General features: G+C 41.5%; 1 protein-coding gene across 14 annotated transcripts in view; it reads right to left on the bottom strand.

Moving 5' to 3' along the window:
• CADPS2 (calcium dependent secretion activator 2) overlaps nucleotides 1–17,009 on the bottom strand; it is a 516,545-nt gene that overhangs the window by 64,700 nt on the left and 434,836 nt on the right. For 13 of the 14 annotated variants that reach the window (XM_075599906.1, XM_075599904.1, XM_075599908.1 and 10 more), the window contains one exon: nucleotides 5,448–5,555. In XM_075599906.1, coding sequence (XP_075456021.1) covers nucleotides 5,448–5,555 — 108 coding nt within the window. Of the gene's footprint in view, nucleotides 1–5,447; nucleotides 5,556–17,009 lie in introns of those variants that run through there. The other variant, XM_075599918.1, reaches the window with a different exon arrangement.

Raw genomic sequence — 17,009 nt, 5'->3', positions numbered from 1 at the left:
TTCTCAGATGCTTACAAACAGGCTTTGGGGTATACAGAATTTTCTAATGGGCTTGATGACATTGGTCGTCAATTATATATGTTTTTCTTTTACATCATACATAACAATGTAAGAAAAATGTAGAGGAATTAATAGAATGGTGAGGGGAACGATAGAAGGAGGCATGGGCGAAGGGAGGGAGGGAGGCCGGGAGGGAGGATAATTCGGCTCCACATTAGTCCTTGTCAAATGTGTCTTAAAAATTTCAAATAAAAACATTACATCTGCTGTCCGGAAAACAGTCTCCCAAACTTCTTTTAGGTGTATGGAAGTTCTGATTTAGAGAACCATATTACCGTATAGGTCAGTGTTTTTAAACAGAGGTTCCTAGGAACCTTTGGTATCCTCGGTCGTCCCTGCAATTTTCAGGTAATTTATACCAAATACAGAAGAATTTAAAATGCATCTGATCTCAGACGTGCTACTAGAGAGGGTTGGGGTTCCTTACAATGCATTTGATCTCAGAGGCCCTATTAGAAAAGGTTGGGGTTCCTTTCAATGCGACTCAGACGCGCTATAAAAGAGGGTTTGTGTTTCTTATAATACATCTGATCTCAGTCGTGCTATTAGAGAGGGCTGGGGCTCCATAGAATACATCTGATCTTGGACGCAGTATTAAAGAGAGTTGGGGTGCCACAGCATTTCACAATATAATGATAGGGTTACTTAATCAAAAACAAATTGAAGACCACAGAAATAGGTGAACATAATATACCAAAATTGATCCAAAATGACAAATTTCTGTGTTTTATTAATCAATGCGTGAAAGCGTTTTATTTCAGCTCTGCTTATCTCAGTGAGTAATTTGCAGTAATTAGTGGCTAGAGAAAACAGGCTTTTTTTCAGGCAATATTAATTAAATTGCATCACAATTTGATTCTGTAAATCCCACAATCGATCAGATTCCTTTTAACCTCTGAATTAAATGTAAGAAACCCCCCCCAAAAAACTAACTTCAGACATTTTACACAAGCGCAAACAGATTCAAGAGAGTTTCTTTGGGCCCTGTTGAAGTGCAATCTTCATTATCTTCATACATGCTTAGTTCTTAAAATAATCATATAAGATAAAATCAAAAAGAATTTTGGTGGGGAACCTATGGTTTTCTAACAAAAAAAAATGACCAAAGCTACTTCCAATGTGACAAAAATACACAGTGCAATACCTATATTTCTCTTGTAAAAGGTCATTTAGTTTAACCCTTTGGCCAAAGCGTCTTAAGCCTGCTGCCACTTACAAGGCATGACGTAGCAGGTCCTAACACTCACCTGGGTTAAAATTCTTATTTACCTGTATAATTACAGGAAGAATGATCACATTGGATCTGTCGTAACCTGGCAAAATGAAACTAACCTGCCAACTTGGAAAGTGGGGAGGGGCGAGGTTAAACCTTGGGGGGGAGGGGCTACTACCCTCCCATATGCAACTGAGACAGCTACACACTGTTAACAAAATACACAGATTCCCAACAAGCTTATGGTTTTCTTCATATACTGTAGGTTTGTAAAAGGTAACATATGTTTTAGAATAGGACTGAGTTGAAATCTGTGCATTTGCAAATGAAAATACCGAATTTTCAAAATGTTATCATTTGGTGGCTTCTCAGATGATCAACAAAATAAAATGATCACACAAAGCAATGCAATAAGATCACCCAGAAGTCCTCTGCTATTTAACAATTTTCCACGAATAACCTGCTATTGGCCAGTAGTCAGCATCCAGAACCCCTAATTCAAGGTATACCAACAGGGCAGAATTTACGATTAAAACGTAACTGCTCAACCTTACAAGATTTTAAAATACAATCTTTAGATCTTAAAAACAGGTTTCTGGATAGAGGCTACTCTTTGAAAAATCTACACCGGGCATACAACAGGGCTCTACAATGTGATAGGGACTCTCTACTTGCTCAAAATGTAAAAGCAACTGACACCCAAATACGATGCATTGGCACTTACAGTCAGAGATGGCATGAGGTCAAACGAATATTCTCCAAACATTGGCACATCCTTAAAACAGATAGTGACCTTTCTGCTGTACTTAAGGATACACCAAGCATTACAAGTAGAAGGTCTAAAAATCTGAAAGATACCTTAGTGCATAGTCATCATCAACTTAAAACATCAAAAACATGATTACCTAATCCACCAAAAGGATGCTTTCGATGCGGTAGCTGTAAGGCGTGCCAATATCTGCTTACCACTAAAACCTTTGACAATGCTGACAGGTCTAAACAATTTGAAATAAGACACTTTATGAATTGTAAGAGTTACAATGTCATTTATCTTATTGATTGTGATTGTGGACGCAGCTATGTAGGCAAAACTACACGCGAGCTACGCAGATGTGTGTTGGAACATGTCAACTCTGTCACTAATAAGGCCGACACTCCAGTAGCACGCCATGTACTGCACCGACACACTTTATTCGAGCAAATACCCGGTATGTACCTGGCAGATACCTGGAATGCGCCGCTCCTCACCTCTGACAAGCCCCGTTGCATTTGCCTTCCCAGCCTGGGTTCATGCCTGGCTGATGGGCGGCTGATCTGTTAAATGATAATGATTAGGATTTAATAGGCTGCAATGCTTCGCGTGTCTACCAGATGGCATAAATTCATGAATTGTAATGCAGTATATATATATGTAGTGTGCAGTATTGCAGCCAACGGGAATAAAATGCTTCAATCCCTGCCGGAAAATAACTCAATGCACTCGGGCAGAAAACAGTCACAAACCTCAATACACCCGGGTATACCCGAATTCGTGGGACTAGCCGAGCTCGAATAAAGTGTGTCGCCAGTGTAAATTCTATGCACAACGGAAATCTTGGATGTTTACAATTTATGGGGATAGATCGTATCAAGAATACCATCAGAGGAGGTGACATTGATCGCAAACTCCTACAACGAGAAGCAGAGTGGATATATCGTTTAAAGACTTTATATCCACTTGGCCTCAATGAGGGCTTCACTTTTACCCCCTTTATCTAAGTCAATCAACCTCACCCCTGACCATTCATTTATATGATGGAGGCAGCTTGCTGCATTATGGGTATGTCTCTCAGAAAATCTAGACCATCTCTTGCCCCTATCTCTTGTTTATTTGCTTAGGAGTAACAATATGGAATTAGTCCAATGACTTATTTTTTCATACTGTTGAACTCTCTACAACAATGCTGATACATTAGGACTTGCTTCATCCTTCTCATGGTGAACCACTGCTCTGTTCAGTGTATACCAAGTTGCAGTATTATACTGTTATTCACAAATTGTGCTGGGTTTATTATAAAATATGTATCAATATGACTATCCCTTATTATGTCAATCATTAAAAGGTTATATAGTGTTTTATCATTTACACGGGAACCAACAACACTCACGCGGCGATTACTATATGGTTAATACAATCGCTATGTTTGATTAATTGCAATTGCTTATATAGCCCTATGCACGCAGCAATGACTATAAATAAGCAGTGAGTGTTGCAGTCCCGGTATCCACCTGCCCCTGACGAAGCTCCGCCTGGAGAGAAACGCGTAGGGCGTGGGCTCAGTGACGTCACCGCGGTGCAGCTGATTTCGCCACAGCCGGTCGAGTGATTGGGGTCTGAGCAGAGCTGTCTGTATGCGGCCAAGCAGTATCGGTTACTAAGCTAAGTACATGACATTGATTCAGTCTCTTATGGGCGAGGAGGATGCAAATTGGTTACTTATTATGCTTACGTTACATCACTAGTGATAGGGACCCCCAGTACAAGTTGACAGCGATGTTGGAGCTGTGCTGTTTGTTAGCAAACAGCATTTATACGATAGCCTAACAGCTGAGGGACTCCCACGGCATTAAATGCATCTTCCCATTTCATTTCATGCTGTATGCTGGCCATTTTGTGTGTGACCCTGCCCTCCGTGGTTTACTGCCTTTTGGTATGATCATCTGATTGCGTTAAACTTTATTATCTATTGATAGCCAGTCGAGTGTATGTGGTCTGAGAAGAGCTGATAGTATGCGGACAAGCAGTATCGGTTACTAAGCTAAGTACATGATATTGGATTTATTCTCTGTATGGGCGAGGAGGATGATAACTGGTTACTTATTATGCACACGTTATATCATTAGATATAGGGACCCCCAGTACAAGTTGACAGCGATGTTGGAGCTGTGCTGTTTGATAGCAAACAGCGTTCATATGATAGCCCAACAGCTGAGGGACTCCCACTGCGTTAAAGTGCATCCTCCCATTTCACTTCATGCTGCATGCTGGCTAGTCTGTGTGTGACCCTGCACTCTGTGGTTTGCTGCCTTTGGTCATGATCATTTGATTGCGCTAATCCTATTATCCATTGGTACATGCATAGTACTGGCTCTATGATGTTATTGTATGAGTGACAACAACTAGTATTTGTGAGTGGTACAATCAACTATATTGTATACAGCAGGAGGACAATATCAGTGGTGTTATTTTGTATCTAGCACATCTCACACTGTTGTAAAGTCACTATTACCAGAGTGTACATACAAGTGGTTGTTAACAGCAGATAGCACTGCGTGTCTATTTTATTAATATATTATTATCACTTTAGATTTAGGTTTCACCTTGATTTTTCACTGTATATATTCCACAAAATAAAACAAAAATTGTTAGTGTGATGTGCACCAAAAATGTACCCTTCTGAAGGCACTCGTGACTATATCACGGGCTCTTTCAATCAGTCCTATTATGAGATTTTGTACATTGGTTGCACTCATTTGTGTCAATCTTTAGACACTAGTCAAAGCATTAAAAATTGTTAAAAAAGTGAGCGGTGTGCTACGTTGTGTGTTTTATATTTAACATCAAACAAAACAAATTATAGTGGTAAATCAGAGTAAAAAAAGAAAAAATTATTCCGGCTCAGGTAAGTACTATTTAATGGGGAACGAAAACCCTCACAAAAGTGTGGGTGGAGCTCACAACATAAACACTACAAAATAAAAAGAAAAAAGCTGAGAAACCGACTAAGCAATCAAGAAATCCTCCATAGCACGAGGTCAAAACATATTTAATTTTCATAATTAATATTAAAAAAGTAATGTATTAAAAGGTTGTTGTGTTAAATGTCAAAATATATTTAAATAGTATATTACGCTTGTGTTCAACACACAGGTGTGCTATATGGTGATTTAACATTTTTTTTAACAAACAATATTTTGTTAAAAAAACCCTGCCCGCAGTTGATTAGTCGGTAAAAACTCAGCACATATTGGCATGTTATGGTGAAATAGTAACATTTGCTTTTGCCTGAACAATGTATGGCCATTTACCGTGTAACAGACGGAAATATAAATAAAGATGCAGACTACAAGAAGCACCATAGGTGCACACAATGTAACCCTATCGCCACCATGCCTTGCAAGGGTAGTTACTTACATCAAACAACTTTTCTATATACATTTCCTCATTTACTTTTTCCCGTAATATATCCTGGTTTTGTCGAACAAATGTGATGTAGGTATCTGCCAGATCCAATCCTGGTTTCTGAAAGTAAATACAAAAGAAAGATGTAGAAGTATTCGTATAGGTATCCTTGCTTACAAAAAAATATAATAAAAGGTTATTTATTTATGTACAGGCATACCCCGCATTAACGTACGCAATGGGACCAGAGCATTTATGTAAAGCGAAAATGTACTTAAAGTGAAGCACTACCTTTTTTCCACTTATCGATGCATGTACTGTGCTGCAATCGTCATATGCATGCATAACTGATGTAAATAACGCATTTGTAACAGGCTCTATAGTCTCCCCGCTTGCACAGATCTTCGGTACAGGTAGGGAGCTGGTATTGCTGTTCAGGACGTGCTGACAGGCGCATGCGCGAGCTGCCGTTTACCTACTGGGCGATATGTCCTTACTTGCGAGTGTACTTAAAGTGAGTGTCCTTAAACCGGGGTATGCCTGTATGTGTTTGGTGAAATCAAAGCTTCAGTATTTAGAAAATGTATCCGCAAACCTATTAGATGACATTCTTGTAACAGTCTGTTTCACCAAGTATATTTCAATATAAAACGTTGAGCAACTGCATCACTATATAATATGTACTGTACATAGAGAAAGCCAACCTACCCACCTTTAGAAAGCACAGCACGATAAATCATGTCTAGCAAATATACTACATACAGTAAATGGTTAAAAACACAACATATAGGCTGGAATTCACTAACTTCTGATAAGGGGTATCGGAGCTCAATACCGCATTAACTGATTTGATTTGAACAGCATTACACACCGAATTGAGCTCCGATACCCTTTATTGGACCATTGTCATTCTTCCCCATAATGTCCTTAGCTTCCAAAGATCTGCAGAAAGTTTGTTTCCCATAGTTACTGCCCTCCTCCAGAATCCAGAAAATAAACAGCTACAGTAAGTCATTGTAGAAACTTTTGCACTCAACACACATACACAAAATACCAGGACAATCGTGCTTTAAAAAAAAAAAATACTACGCTTTACAAAAACTTTGTACAGTAGTTTCAAAACATACTCGATTCCTGATAACAATGGGTCTTTTTGGTAAAACAAACTTCATTCATTTATGATCTTCATGGATGTCTTTCTAAGGGAACACAAGCATATATAAATATAAAGACTATGAATTGGAATATTCTGGCATTGGCATCACTAAAAATGTATTTTATAGAAAGTCTCGGTACCTCTTCTTGTGTCCTGCATGATAGTTATCCCCTCTGCTTTCAATAGGGACAAAAAACACACTGCCTTGGGATACAGAGTGGGATTTCATGATAAACTGACCCATAATGTCTATTGTTTTTCAGCTTTTTGTGGTTTGACTGCTCCCCTCCCATTTTTTCTTTAATAACCAATTCAAAAATGCATTCAAATGAAATGCAAGAAGAGAGAACAAATAATTATAATATTGACAACAATACAAGGGAGTATCCTTTGCAATAGAAAAAACACTCTTGTTTTTCCATAGCTATTACAAAACTATTCCCAGTTTTACTTTGAAATGGGATTTTTATGTCTTGTTATTTAATCATATATATTGAGTTCTGAGATGTATAATACTGTATGACCCTTGTACCCTCTTCACCCTTGCCCCCTCTATATAATAGCCCACCCAAATAAATACAGACACTTTGGTTGGGTACAAATGGCCTGGTCAGCAAGTAGCCTCAACCAATGAACCCACTTATGCTCTCCGCCGCTACATGACCCAGTGACCTAAGAGTGCATACTGTTAGACCCTTCACAATCCACCAAATTAACCACCCGGACAAAACTGATCAGTCCACACCCCTCCAACACAAGGCCATTTGACCCTCAAATTTGCCTCACCGCCGTAAACTGAAGCGCCACATACCTGAACCGTCTACAAACCCATGTAAACTAAACCAAACCAATTCCAAACCCGGAGAATACCCTTCTCCTTATACCAACCATCACCACCAAACCAGTTGATGACCAACTTGAATGATACCATCACCGCCGCCGGGAATGTTACCATCAACCGAGCAACATTCCAATGGGTCGCAATCCTTTCTTCAACTATTACCGCTGACCCAGATCAATTGCAGGATATTCCAGGGATGGGAAAGGGGAAAAGGGAAGGGTAGGGAATGCTCCCGCATCAGCAGGTATATAGTGAATAATAAGTAGTATGTCAGGCAAAATGCCGGTGCAAAAGAGGAAAAATATATAACTGAAGAAAAGAGAAAAAGATCCTCCCTGAATGCACTCGGATAAGCCAGTGATTGATGATAATGAGTGTATTTAAAAACTTTTTAATCAAAACCTTTTAATCACAAGAGAAGGTTTAAAACAGGATTGTATAGAGGGGCATGGTATATAAATCCAAGGCCAGCCCCTAATAGGCAAACCAAACAAAATCGTCCTCACTTGAGAGGAGATATAGGTATGACAACACCTAAATGTGGAACTATGTCGCTCAGACAATCCCCATTACTATAATACCAGAATAGAAGGCCCATAAACCATATGGAAATCCTTTTGTCAATAATTCAATGAACCTAAAATGGTATAGGTCATTGAAGCTAAGTCTGGAGGGGTAATTATCTTACACCGAATGGACAGATGGTATATATCTGGATGATGTCCCTAGTCCACTTAAACGGTGTGTACAACAAATAAACAAAACATGATGAAAACAATAACAACGCAACAAAGATGATCATAAAAAATGGAAACTCAACCACCATATGCATGTAGTACTGGGATGCGTAGCTGAATAGTGTGTGAGCTCAGCAAAGGGCAAGCACAAAGTGTGCTAACGGAAACGCCCTGAGGCACGGTTCAAAGACCGTATCCAGTTATAGCCTCATGCATGTAGTAGTGGGATGCGTAGCTGAATCGTGTGTGCGCTCTGCAAAGGGCAAGCACAAAGTGTGCTAACGGAAAACGCCCTGAGGCACGGTTCAAAGACCGTATCCAGTTATAGCCTCTGTGTACTGATTGATGTTTAATGCAGAGATCAAAATCACGGGTAGCCTCTCTAGAGTCCGGTAATAATCAGATCAATTGCCCCCACTTGTTGCACCCGAAACCTGGGGCCTCCCTCCGTCTACACTCCTGCCTAACTCCTTGTCCGGCTAACTATCAATGCAACAAAACATCACGTCCCCCCTTCCCGGAGGCGTCCCAATTAAGAGCAGACACCTTCCCTGCATTGGAATCCTTAGTACTCTTTCCCTTCATAAAGCAACAAAAGACATTGTGACCTTCACCTCTGCATGACAAACACTTGTGCCTGACATGGCATGACACCCCACTTACCCTTGCCTTCATTTAAAACCCAACATACTACTTGCCTAACCACTGCCCTGCGCTGGCGGTCAGTCCTTGAACAGCCACTACTACCCACCGCCTTATCCCATGCCATATGCTCTGCTTACATGAACATACTGTAGCAGATTGGGACCAGACGCCACGGATTCCGCCACACCGCTGGCCTCAACCAATTGCTGGTCAAATCAAATGTCCACAATTTTTGCCGAAGACCTGCTCAGACCCTCCTCAGCAGATTTTCGGACCCCCTAAGATTAACGCTGCCGATCCCCACTCCCTCCATATTCCTTGGGGGGAGGGAGAGATGTTCATCCAGGCTTTGTTTGTTTCATCCCTTTGTTGCCCCCGTCTTCCAGACCAGCTAACCAGACTACCTCCTCTTCTTTGGGGTTTAGTCTGGCCTTTCTCATCCTGGGGCCTTCCTCAGGCCAACCTCTTCTTTTAGCATGCTGGGGACCCAGCTCCATTCCCATGGAAACTAAGACTCTACCTCCATGGGGTCTGCACTCCTTTGGGGCCTGCCGTTGCCATAGCCCTGGGGTCTGTTGGGGCCTAACCTTCGTGTGGGCCTGCTTGGGGCTCTAAACCCAGGGGAGTTCTGGGGATTCCCCTCCTCAGGGGCCTGTTGTGGGCATTAAGACCCAGGGACCTGCCAGGGTACTGTCCCTGACCCATATTGTGGCCTGCTGGGGTCTGAACCATCAGCCTTTTCCACCTTGGGGACAAGCCCTCCCAGGGTCTCAGGGAAGAACTCCTTGGGGGCCTGTGGGGAAGTCTTCCCCAGAGCCTCTAGGCTTCACCTCCACAGCCCTGCCGGCCACACTCAGGGCCTGAGGCTGCTGTTTCCTGCCTGCCAAGGCCTTATAGGACCTCTCCCACAGGGGGAAGTGAAGCCTAGCATTGTCCCTATTCAGGCATGGAGGCACATAGCCTGGCAAGGATCCCATCAGCTCCCACATCCAACTCGCCCCATGCTGCACTGCTCCTACTCAGTATCACAATGCTATCAGGGAACTCATTCTCCCCACTTGTATTGCTCTCGGCCCATGCTGCGGCTGAGGCTCACCAGGAACAGACCATCCATATAGAGATGATTCCTGAGGACAGCACAACCTTATGGTGCGGTGGTCAGAGGATGAGAGAGCTAAGTCAGCGTGTGACAGCCCCTTAAATAACCTCTCCCTCATGCTCCCCCCACACAGACATCAATCCATGGCCCCATGGCTCAAGGGTCATGCTCCCCTACCCTAATAGGTCAGGGTTTTCTTCATAAGAAACTCCAGCAATGTTTAATTCAATGTCATTTAAGGAACTTTAATTCAGTAAACATGCTTTAATTGTATTACACATTTACTTCCCCTCTATTCTTCTAAGACCCTAGTTATATTAAAGGCATATTGCAGTTAATGACATTACCATATAAGTATGGGCTTAATTAATAAATATAGAGCCATATCAGGAAAGAAAAAAAAATATTTTTCAAATATCATTAGTTAATACCATCTATTGTTTACTACAATGTGTAACATGAACTCAATTGGATTTGGATTAAAATATTAAGCTATTTTCCAAACTGAAAATGTCTTTGCTTTTCAATCCACCTTTTCCAGAAATAATGACATATGGTAATGTTATAGCATGCGAGCATATTTACATGAAGACTGTTTGAGAATACAAATCCTTGAAATACACTATAAAGTAAGAGTGACTGCAACAGCTGGTGAAATTTACCAATTAGAATTACAGTTCTTTGAAACACATTTTTCGTATAAGCATGCAAAGGTTAATTATGTGTTAAATTACATACCTTTATGCAGCTTTTACAAAAAATGTATTTTGGTGAAGGGAATTATAACTACTGTAAACGCCGCTATCAGGACAGCCAAGATCTGACATAAAAACCTACATTTCTCATGGAAGTCATTGTTGTCAACCGATTAACAGCTCCAATGCTGGAAGTTCAGCAGCACCAGAGCGCGGTCAGACTTCTAGGATTGTGACTATGTGATTGCTTCGGTAGCGTTAACATTGTTATGCACCCACCCCCACTTTGACGTGACTGGATGTGGAGAGGGCTCCATTTCCGTTCCGATCGCGTTCACCACCCCAATGGAAGTGTATCCAGTAAATGGAGCGGTGAATGCGCTCTACCCTATGAAAACGAGCAACAAAAACACGACATTCCCGATACGGCACAAGAGCCTCTGGTGTCCCCGCGATGGCGCCCTACCAAGTACGTGAAGAGTAACATTTTTTGGGCTGTGTTTAGGGAGATTTAACTTTTGGATAGCAAGAGCATTTTCTTTGTCAAATATAATTTTGCACCATGTATGTACAGTATGTATGTATGTATGTCTTTATTTATATAGCGCCATTAGTGTACATAGCGCTTCACATTAGTAATACACGTGACAATCATATAAAAAACAAATAATACAAATAACAGATCATAGGAATAAGTGCTTCAGTCATAAAAGTAAAATTTCGGAAGAGGAGTCCCTGCTCTGAGGAGCTTACAATCTAATTGGTGGGGAGAACGTACAAAGACAGTAGGAGAGCATTCTGGTAAGTGCGTCTGCAGGGGGCCAAACTTTATGTATCGTGTTGTAACACCTGTATGCCCGCAGACCTGGCCAGTCCCCAGTACTGAGGTGGGTAAGGGTATAACACGCACCCACAGCAGTGAGGGGGTGCCCGGAGTGTGGTAATGCGTTGCCGGGCCAGGTAAGAAAGGGTTAACGTATACTTGCGGAGTCCGGGGTGCCAGAGATCGGAGGGTAATGTCCATGTGCCAGAGTTCAGGGGTTGGAGAAAGCAGCGTAGTGATGTCCGTAAACCAGAGTTCAAGGTTCGGAGAAAGCAGCGTAGTGATGTCCGTAAGCCAAGGGCAGGAGAAGGTAGAGTAGTCAAATCCAAAGCAGTACACAAGTTTAAACCAAGGGAATCCAAACAGGGGCAGGGACAGGAAACAGCGCTAAAATGGACAAGGGAGCTAGGCATAGACACTGCACACACAGGAGCTACAGGAAAGCTATGCAGAGCAATGACTAAGAGGACAGAGTGGGATTATAAAGGAAGGGGAACCAATAGGGAAGAGAGGTAGGGAAGAGAGGTGGAGCAGAGTCTTGAGTGAGTGTTTGCAGGGATAGGTCTGAGAGAGCAGGGGAGGAGACAGGGAAATAATCAAGAGAGATAGCCTGTAAGCCATGGGGGTGGAGCTAGAGTTCAGGGGCGGCAAATAACTGGAGCGGGTGCGCGCGCCTTCTGTAAGTGTGTTATGCGCGTGCACCGCGCGTGTCACAGAGCGAGAGGGACGCAGCACCGGGGGAATGCTCGGCACCGGAGGTGGAAGGGAATGAGAGGAGGAGGAGCCAGGTAATGCAAGGGCTGGGGAGATAGGCACACGCCGAGGGGTGCTGGTACCGCAGAGGGTAGTGACTGACCAGGAGCGTGCGCGCACAGTGCGGGAGCCGCGCACGTGACCCGAACGCGCATCAGGGCACGGAAACCGCGCCACAGAGGAACGACCGCGAGAGAAGGAGGGGAGAGAGTGAGAGCGCAGGAAAGAGGGTTGATTGGAAGGAGTGGGAACTGAGGTGACGGGGACACCCTGGGAAGCGTGAGTCCCCCGATCCATTACACGTGTATAGTATAAGCCACGCTGCAACTCGTATGCTTCCTTAAGCAAGAGTGTCTTAAGGTGGGTCTTAAAGGTGGATAGATAGTGTAGTGAGGTGACTCAGTGCTGCTGTAAGATGTGAGCACATCGAGAACATGTACGATTGACATGGACTTCATTTAATAATACTGCTCCCACTTTATGGTCCTATGCCATATACAGGCATACCCCGCATTAACGTACGCAATGGGACCGGAGCATGTATGTAAAGCGAAAATGTACTTAAAGTGAAGCACTACCTTTTCCCACTTATCGATGCATGTACTGTACTGCAATAAGTCATATATGTGCATAACTGATGTAAATAATGCATTTGTAACAGGCTCTATAGTCTCCCTGCTTGCGCACAGCTTTGGTACAGGTAGGGAGCGGGTATTGCTGTTCAGGATGTGATGACAGGCGCATGCGTGAGCTGCCGTTTGCCTATTGGCGATATGTACTTACTCGCGAGTGTACTTAAAGTGAGTGTACTTAAAGCGGGGTATGCCTGTACTGTGAAGTTGTCTTCTCCTTGCTTGAGAAGATTATAGTACCGTTCAATAGAAGGGAGTCTACATTTTTATGAGCAAGGAGACATCCCCATACAGTATAGTAAATAGGGGTCGTAGAGTGCTGTCCAATATGGGTTGTGTAACTCTATACAAATGTAGTACTAATAACACATGTTAACAATGGAAATAGAAGATTAGGAAAAGAAAAATCAATTTCCGCTTCAGGAGTTTTGGAGCTGTAAAAAAAAATCAAAAAGGAGGGGGGCGCACAAAAGAGCAAATATAAGTTCACAAAAATCTATATAAAATTCAGATGTGTAATGCCTTTATGCCCTCTTCGGAGAGACGTTTCATCACCTATTTCAGTACTTCAAGGCAAACACAATAGTTTGTGGCAAGCATTTATCTGATTCTTTAAGAATCTTTTTAATTAGATTTCTGGACAGCGATGCAGAGGGAAACAATAGGTATGAACAGAACTGCTATGATCATACTGTATTGTTGTGCATAGCTATATGAGTACATTGTTGGTTCATTGTACTGTGCTGCAGAATATGTTGAAGCCATAGAAATTATATTAATTCATAGTTATTATATCCTTAAAACCTCGAGAACTGGTAGCTATTATGTTGGGCATTTGAAAGCTATCACAGTATGCAACAGGCCAGTGCTTAATATCAAATGATGTTAAACAGTTAAGACAAACTCATTTTATAGACTGATTTCTCTTCCTCAGATTAAACAATAAACCTAATTTCTGCTTGCAATCAATATGTATAATGTGTAAATACACATCTTCATTAGTTTAAAGCATACAATATCAGCAGACACTGCCTTACACTTGGGTAAAATGAACATATATATCTAAAAAGTGCATCATCAAGACATGACAAATTCTGCTAAAATTGTAATATTTGTATTTATAAAGCTGCGTATAATTATTGTGATGGAGAAGCCAGAGGTTTCTGTACACTGTGCACCTGATTTGATTACATTTAGCGATTGCACCCAATTGGCCATATCCATATCCCCTGTGCGTGTATCTCATAGTAGGAGCTGTTTCCTTGCAGTTTACAATTTCAAGGATCGAAAATAATGGTTTAATCTATAAAGTGGTTAAGATCCTATAACACAAAATATATATAACTATACCAAGAAATAAACAACACAAAACTGTGTGGCTTAAATAAAAAGGTATTCAGGATATCCCAGCTTCAGCACTGGTGGCTCAGTCTCAGTATGAGCCACTGAGTGAGCCACCTGTGCTTTAGCAGGGATATCCTAAATACCTGACCGGTTGGTAGCCCTTGAGGGCAGAGTTGGTCACCCCTGATAGAGTCAGGTAGCACATAAGTACCTGTAACAAAGATTTAAAGGGAATAAAATTGCTAAGTATTATTTATCCTAACGCTACCTAGAGGAAACTCCCTCTGCTCAGCAATCGTTACAAATGCCAACATTAGACATTTGTTTGGTCTATGTGCACGAAAGAAAAGCATCTACTGTAGATAAGACTTGCCAACAAATTATGGCCCCAAGCCAACCTGTCTTGTTTACCGCAATGGCAACGTAACCCCTTCAGTTTGCTGCAACTGTGATGCTTGATATTTTACTTGTGCAAAGTGAAGAGATAATATATATTATTTCACTTTGCCAGTTCAAGGTTAGTCATTTCTATTCAGTATACAGTACTCTAAAATGTTATCATCTATTAATATCAGTTATCATTTATTTATAAATGTGCCAACATGTTTCACAACACAGTAAAGCGCAGTTTATTCTATAACATTAGTAGTCAACAGATAAAAATGCATTAAACCCCTGACAGAACAGCTTAGACAATTGATGCGTGAAGACATAAGTACATTAGGAAATCAAACATCAACGTGGACTATTTTATCACTGGTTACACAAGTAACTGAATACAAGGAACACGTTTCAATAAGGTTGTACACCACAGTAGATTCTTCCAAGAGCTAATCACTAGTTAACCTGGCATGGTGAACATACAGCTTAAAAAAAAAAAGACGACAAAAAATTCCTGGTTAATTATATGCTGTAAATGCTCATACTTCCTGCTGTTACACCTAATCCCACAGGTGCATGTTCTCTCGTTTACAAGTCAATGATAGGAAGGGCCAACTATGCAGTCATTTTCACAGCAACAGATTTAGCTTCACAAGAGCCAGCTTAACCTTTTACTAGAGGTTAACAATAGTCTGGAGAGGGAGGAAAAAAAACCACTGCGCATAATTTGCAAAAACGATTAAAATACACACCTCCTACAAACCATTAAAAGTTACACTAATGTAAAAGTATACTTCTAACTTTAAGAAGCTTGTCCATTATAACAAAGTCTGTTCTAAGCTTTCAAAGTACATTTTTTTTTTACAAATTGTACAACAAAAAGGTAATTAAGCCATACTGTTGAAACAGATGTAGCTAGGTATGTGGGCACTGGATCAAGATATCAACTTGACATTTAATACATAATATCAGAAAATGTATGGATTCCAAATACTGACAATTTAAATGTAGTAGTAGTAAGATGAAAGTGTTTAGGGGAAATAACAAATGCATGCTTAAATGAAGACACAACAAATTCCCAGCATTATTAAGACATCTGTTTCAGACCATTTGTTGAAAAGACTAAGGTAATGTGCATTAAAGATTTAAGATTAACATTATTTATGGCCTCTCGTTTTCTTCTTCCCCTCACAAGTTTATGGAAAGTCTATGAGCTGTCCTGGTGAGTGCTCAAGTGTCTATTTACAGAAGGCTAGGAGGGCAGAGAGAGCATCAAACAAGTGCTTACATTACCAGGCAATTTATAGGTGGATGGTTGCCTATCAAAACTGCTACAATCCGCAGACTTTATTTCAATGAACACTGATTAAGAACAAATCTCTACTGTGAATACTATTATTCACAGTGTTGCTCCTTTTCAATCCCAATGTTTACGAGGGAACAGAAATGCCTTTTTCTCCTGGTCCCTCTGGCAGAGACTTTTGGAAAAGCATAAAGTAGAGGTCATCTCTAAAATGTTTTTACGTGTACAATAAGTGATTGAGTTATAGTTAAGATTACATGGCAATCCGGTCTACATTCTGCTGTACACAACATTTTCTTGGTGTTTTATCACACAATTTACACTTTCAGGCTTAAACTTGAAAAGTAATTAAGTATAAGTTAAATTATGCAACACCTATAAACAATGATAGGGAAAGGATTAGGGCACCTTAAGTCATTTAGAGACAGTTTTACTAAACCATGCTAAGCCTTAGGCCCTATAATGCTTAGAATCGTTGGTAAATCTGGTCCTAAATAGCTGGGTGCATTTGCTTTACTGAAACTTCGCTGTACATTGCTATGTAAATCTTTGGCATTAACCTTTTCACTGTCCTTATGACATACCGTACATGGTACAGCATGGGCGCCAACACGCCATGGGCCCTTGAACTGTACCGGGTATGCCATGCTATTTTTGCTTGTTTTCTAGGGTTATTTCACGTTTACTGCTCCATCATAGCGCTAAGCACACGATGGAATGGAAGTAGAGCCCCCTCCATTTTCGTCAACATTACTGGGAGGGGCGGTCTGGTGGAACTTGAACAGTGTATCCACTTCCCGGGAAATGTCACGATTCCTGGGAAATTTGATCCCTTATCAGGATTACATTTCAAGCACCGGGAAATCTGGAAATACCAGGAAATCAGAACACTGAAGACCAACGCAGGAAACGAGCCAGACACTTGCTGCCTTGCCAGGCTAAGCTGCTTAGAGCAGGGGTACACAAACGGGGTGCCACGGTTTTTTCCTGGGGTGAGGGGGGCACAGCGTTTACAGAGGCCCCGTGCTCTTCCCCATAACATTTAAATTAAATGCCGGGGGAGGCGTGAGGCCTCTGTAACTCCCTCTTACCTGCTCTCAGCCGGCTCTTCGGCGACACGTCGCCATGACAACGTTGTGTCAAATGATGCCGCGGGGTCAAATGG

This window comes from Ascaphus truei, chromosome 5 (genome assembly GCF_040206685.1).
Source record: "Ascaphus truei isolate aAscTru1 chromosome 5, aAscTru1.hap1, whole genome shotgun sequence".
Lineage (NCBI taxonomy): Eukaryota > Metazoa > Chordata > Amphibia > Anura > Ascaphidae > Ascaphus > Ascaphus truei.
Note: the sequence above shows the minus strand (reverse complement) of the source record. Positions and strands in the feature narration are given on the sequence as shown.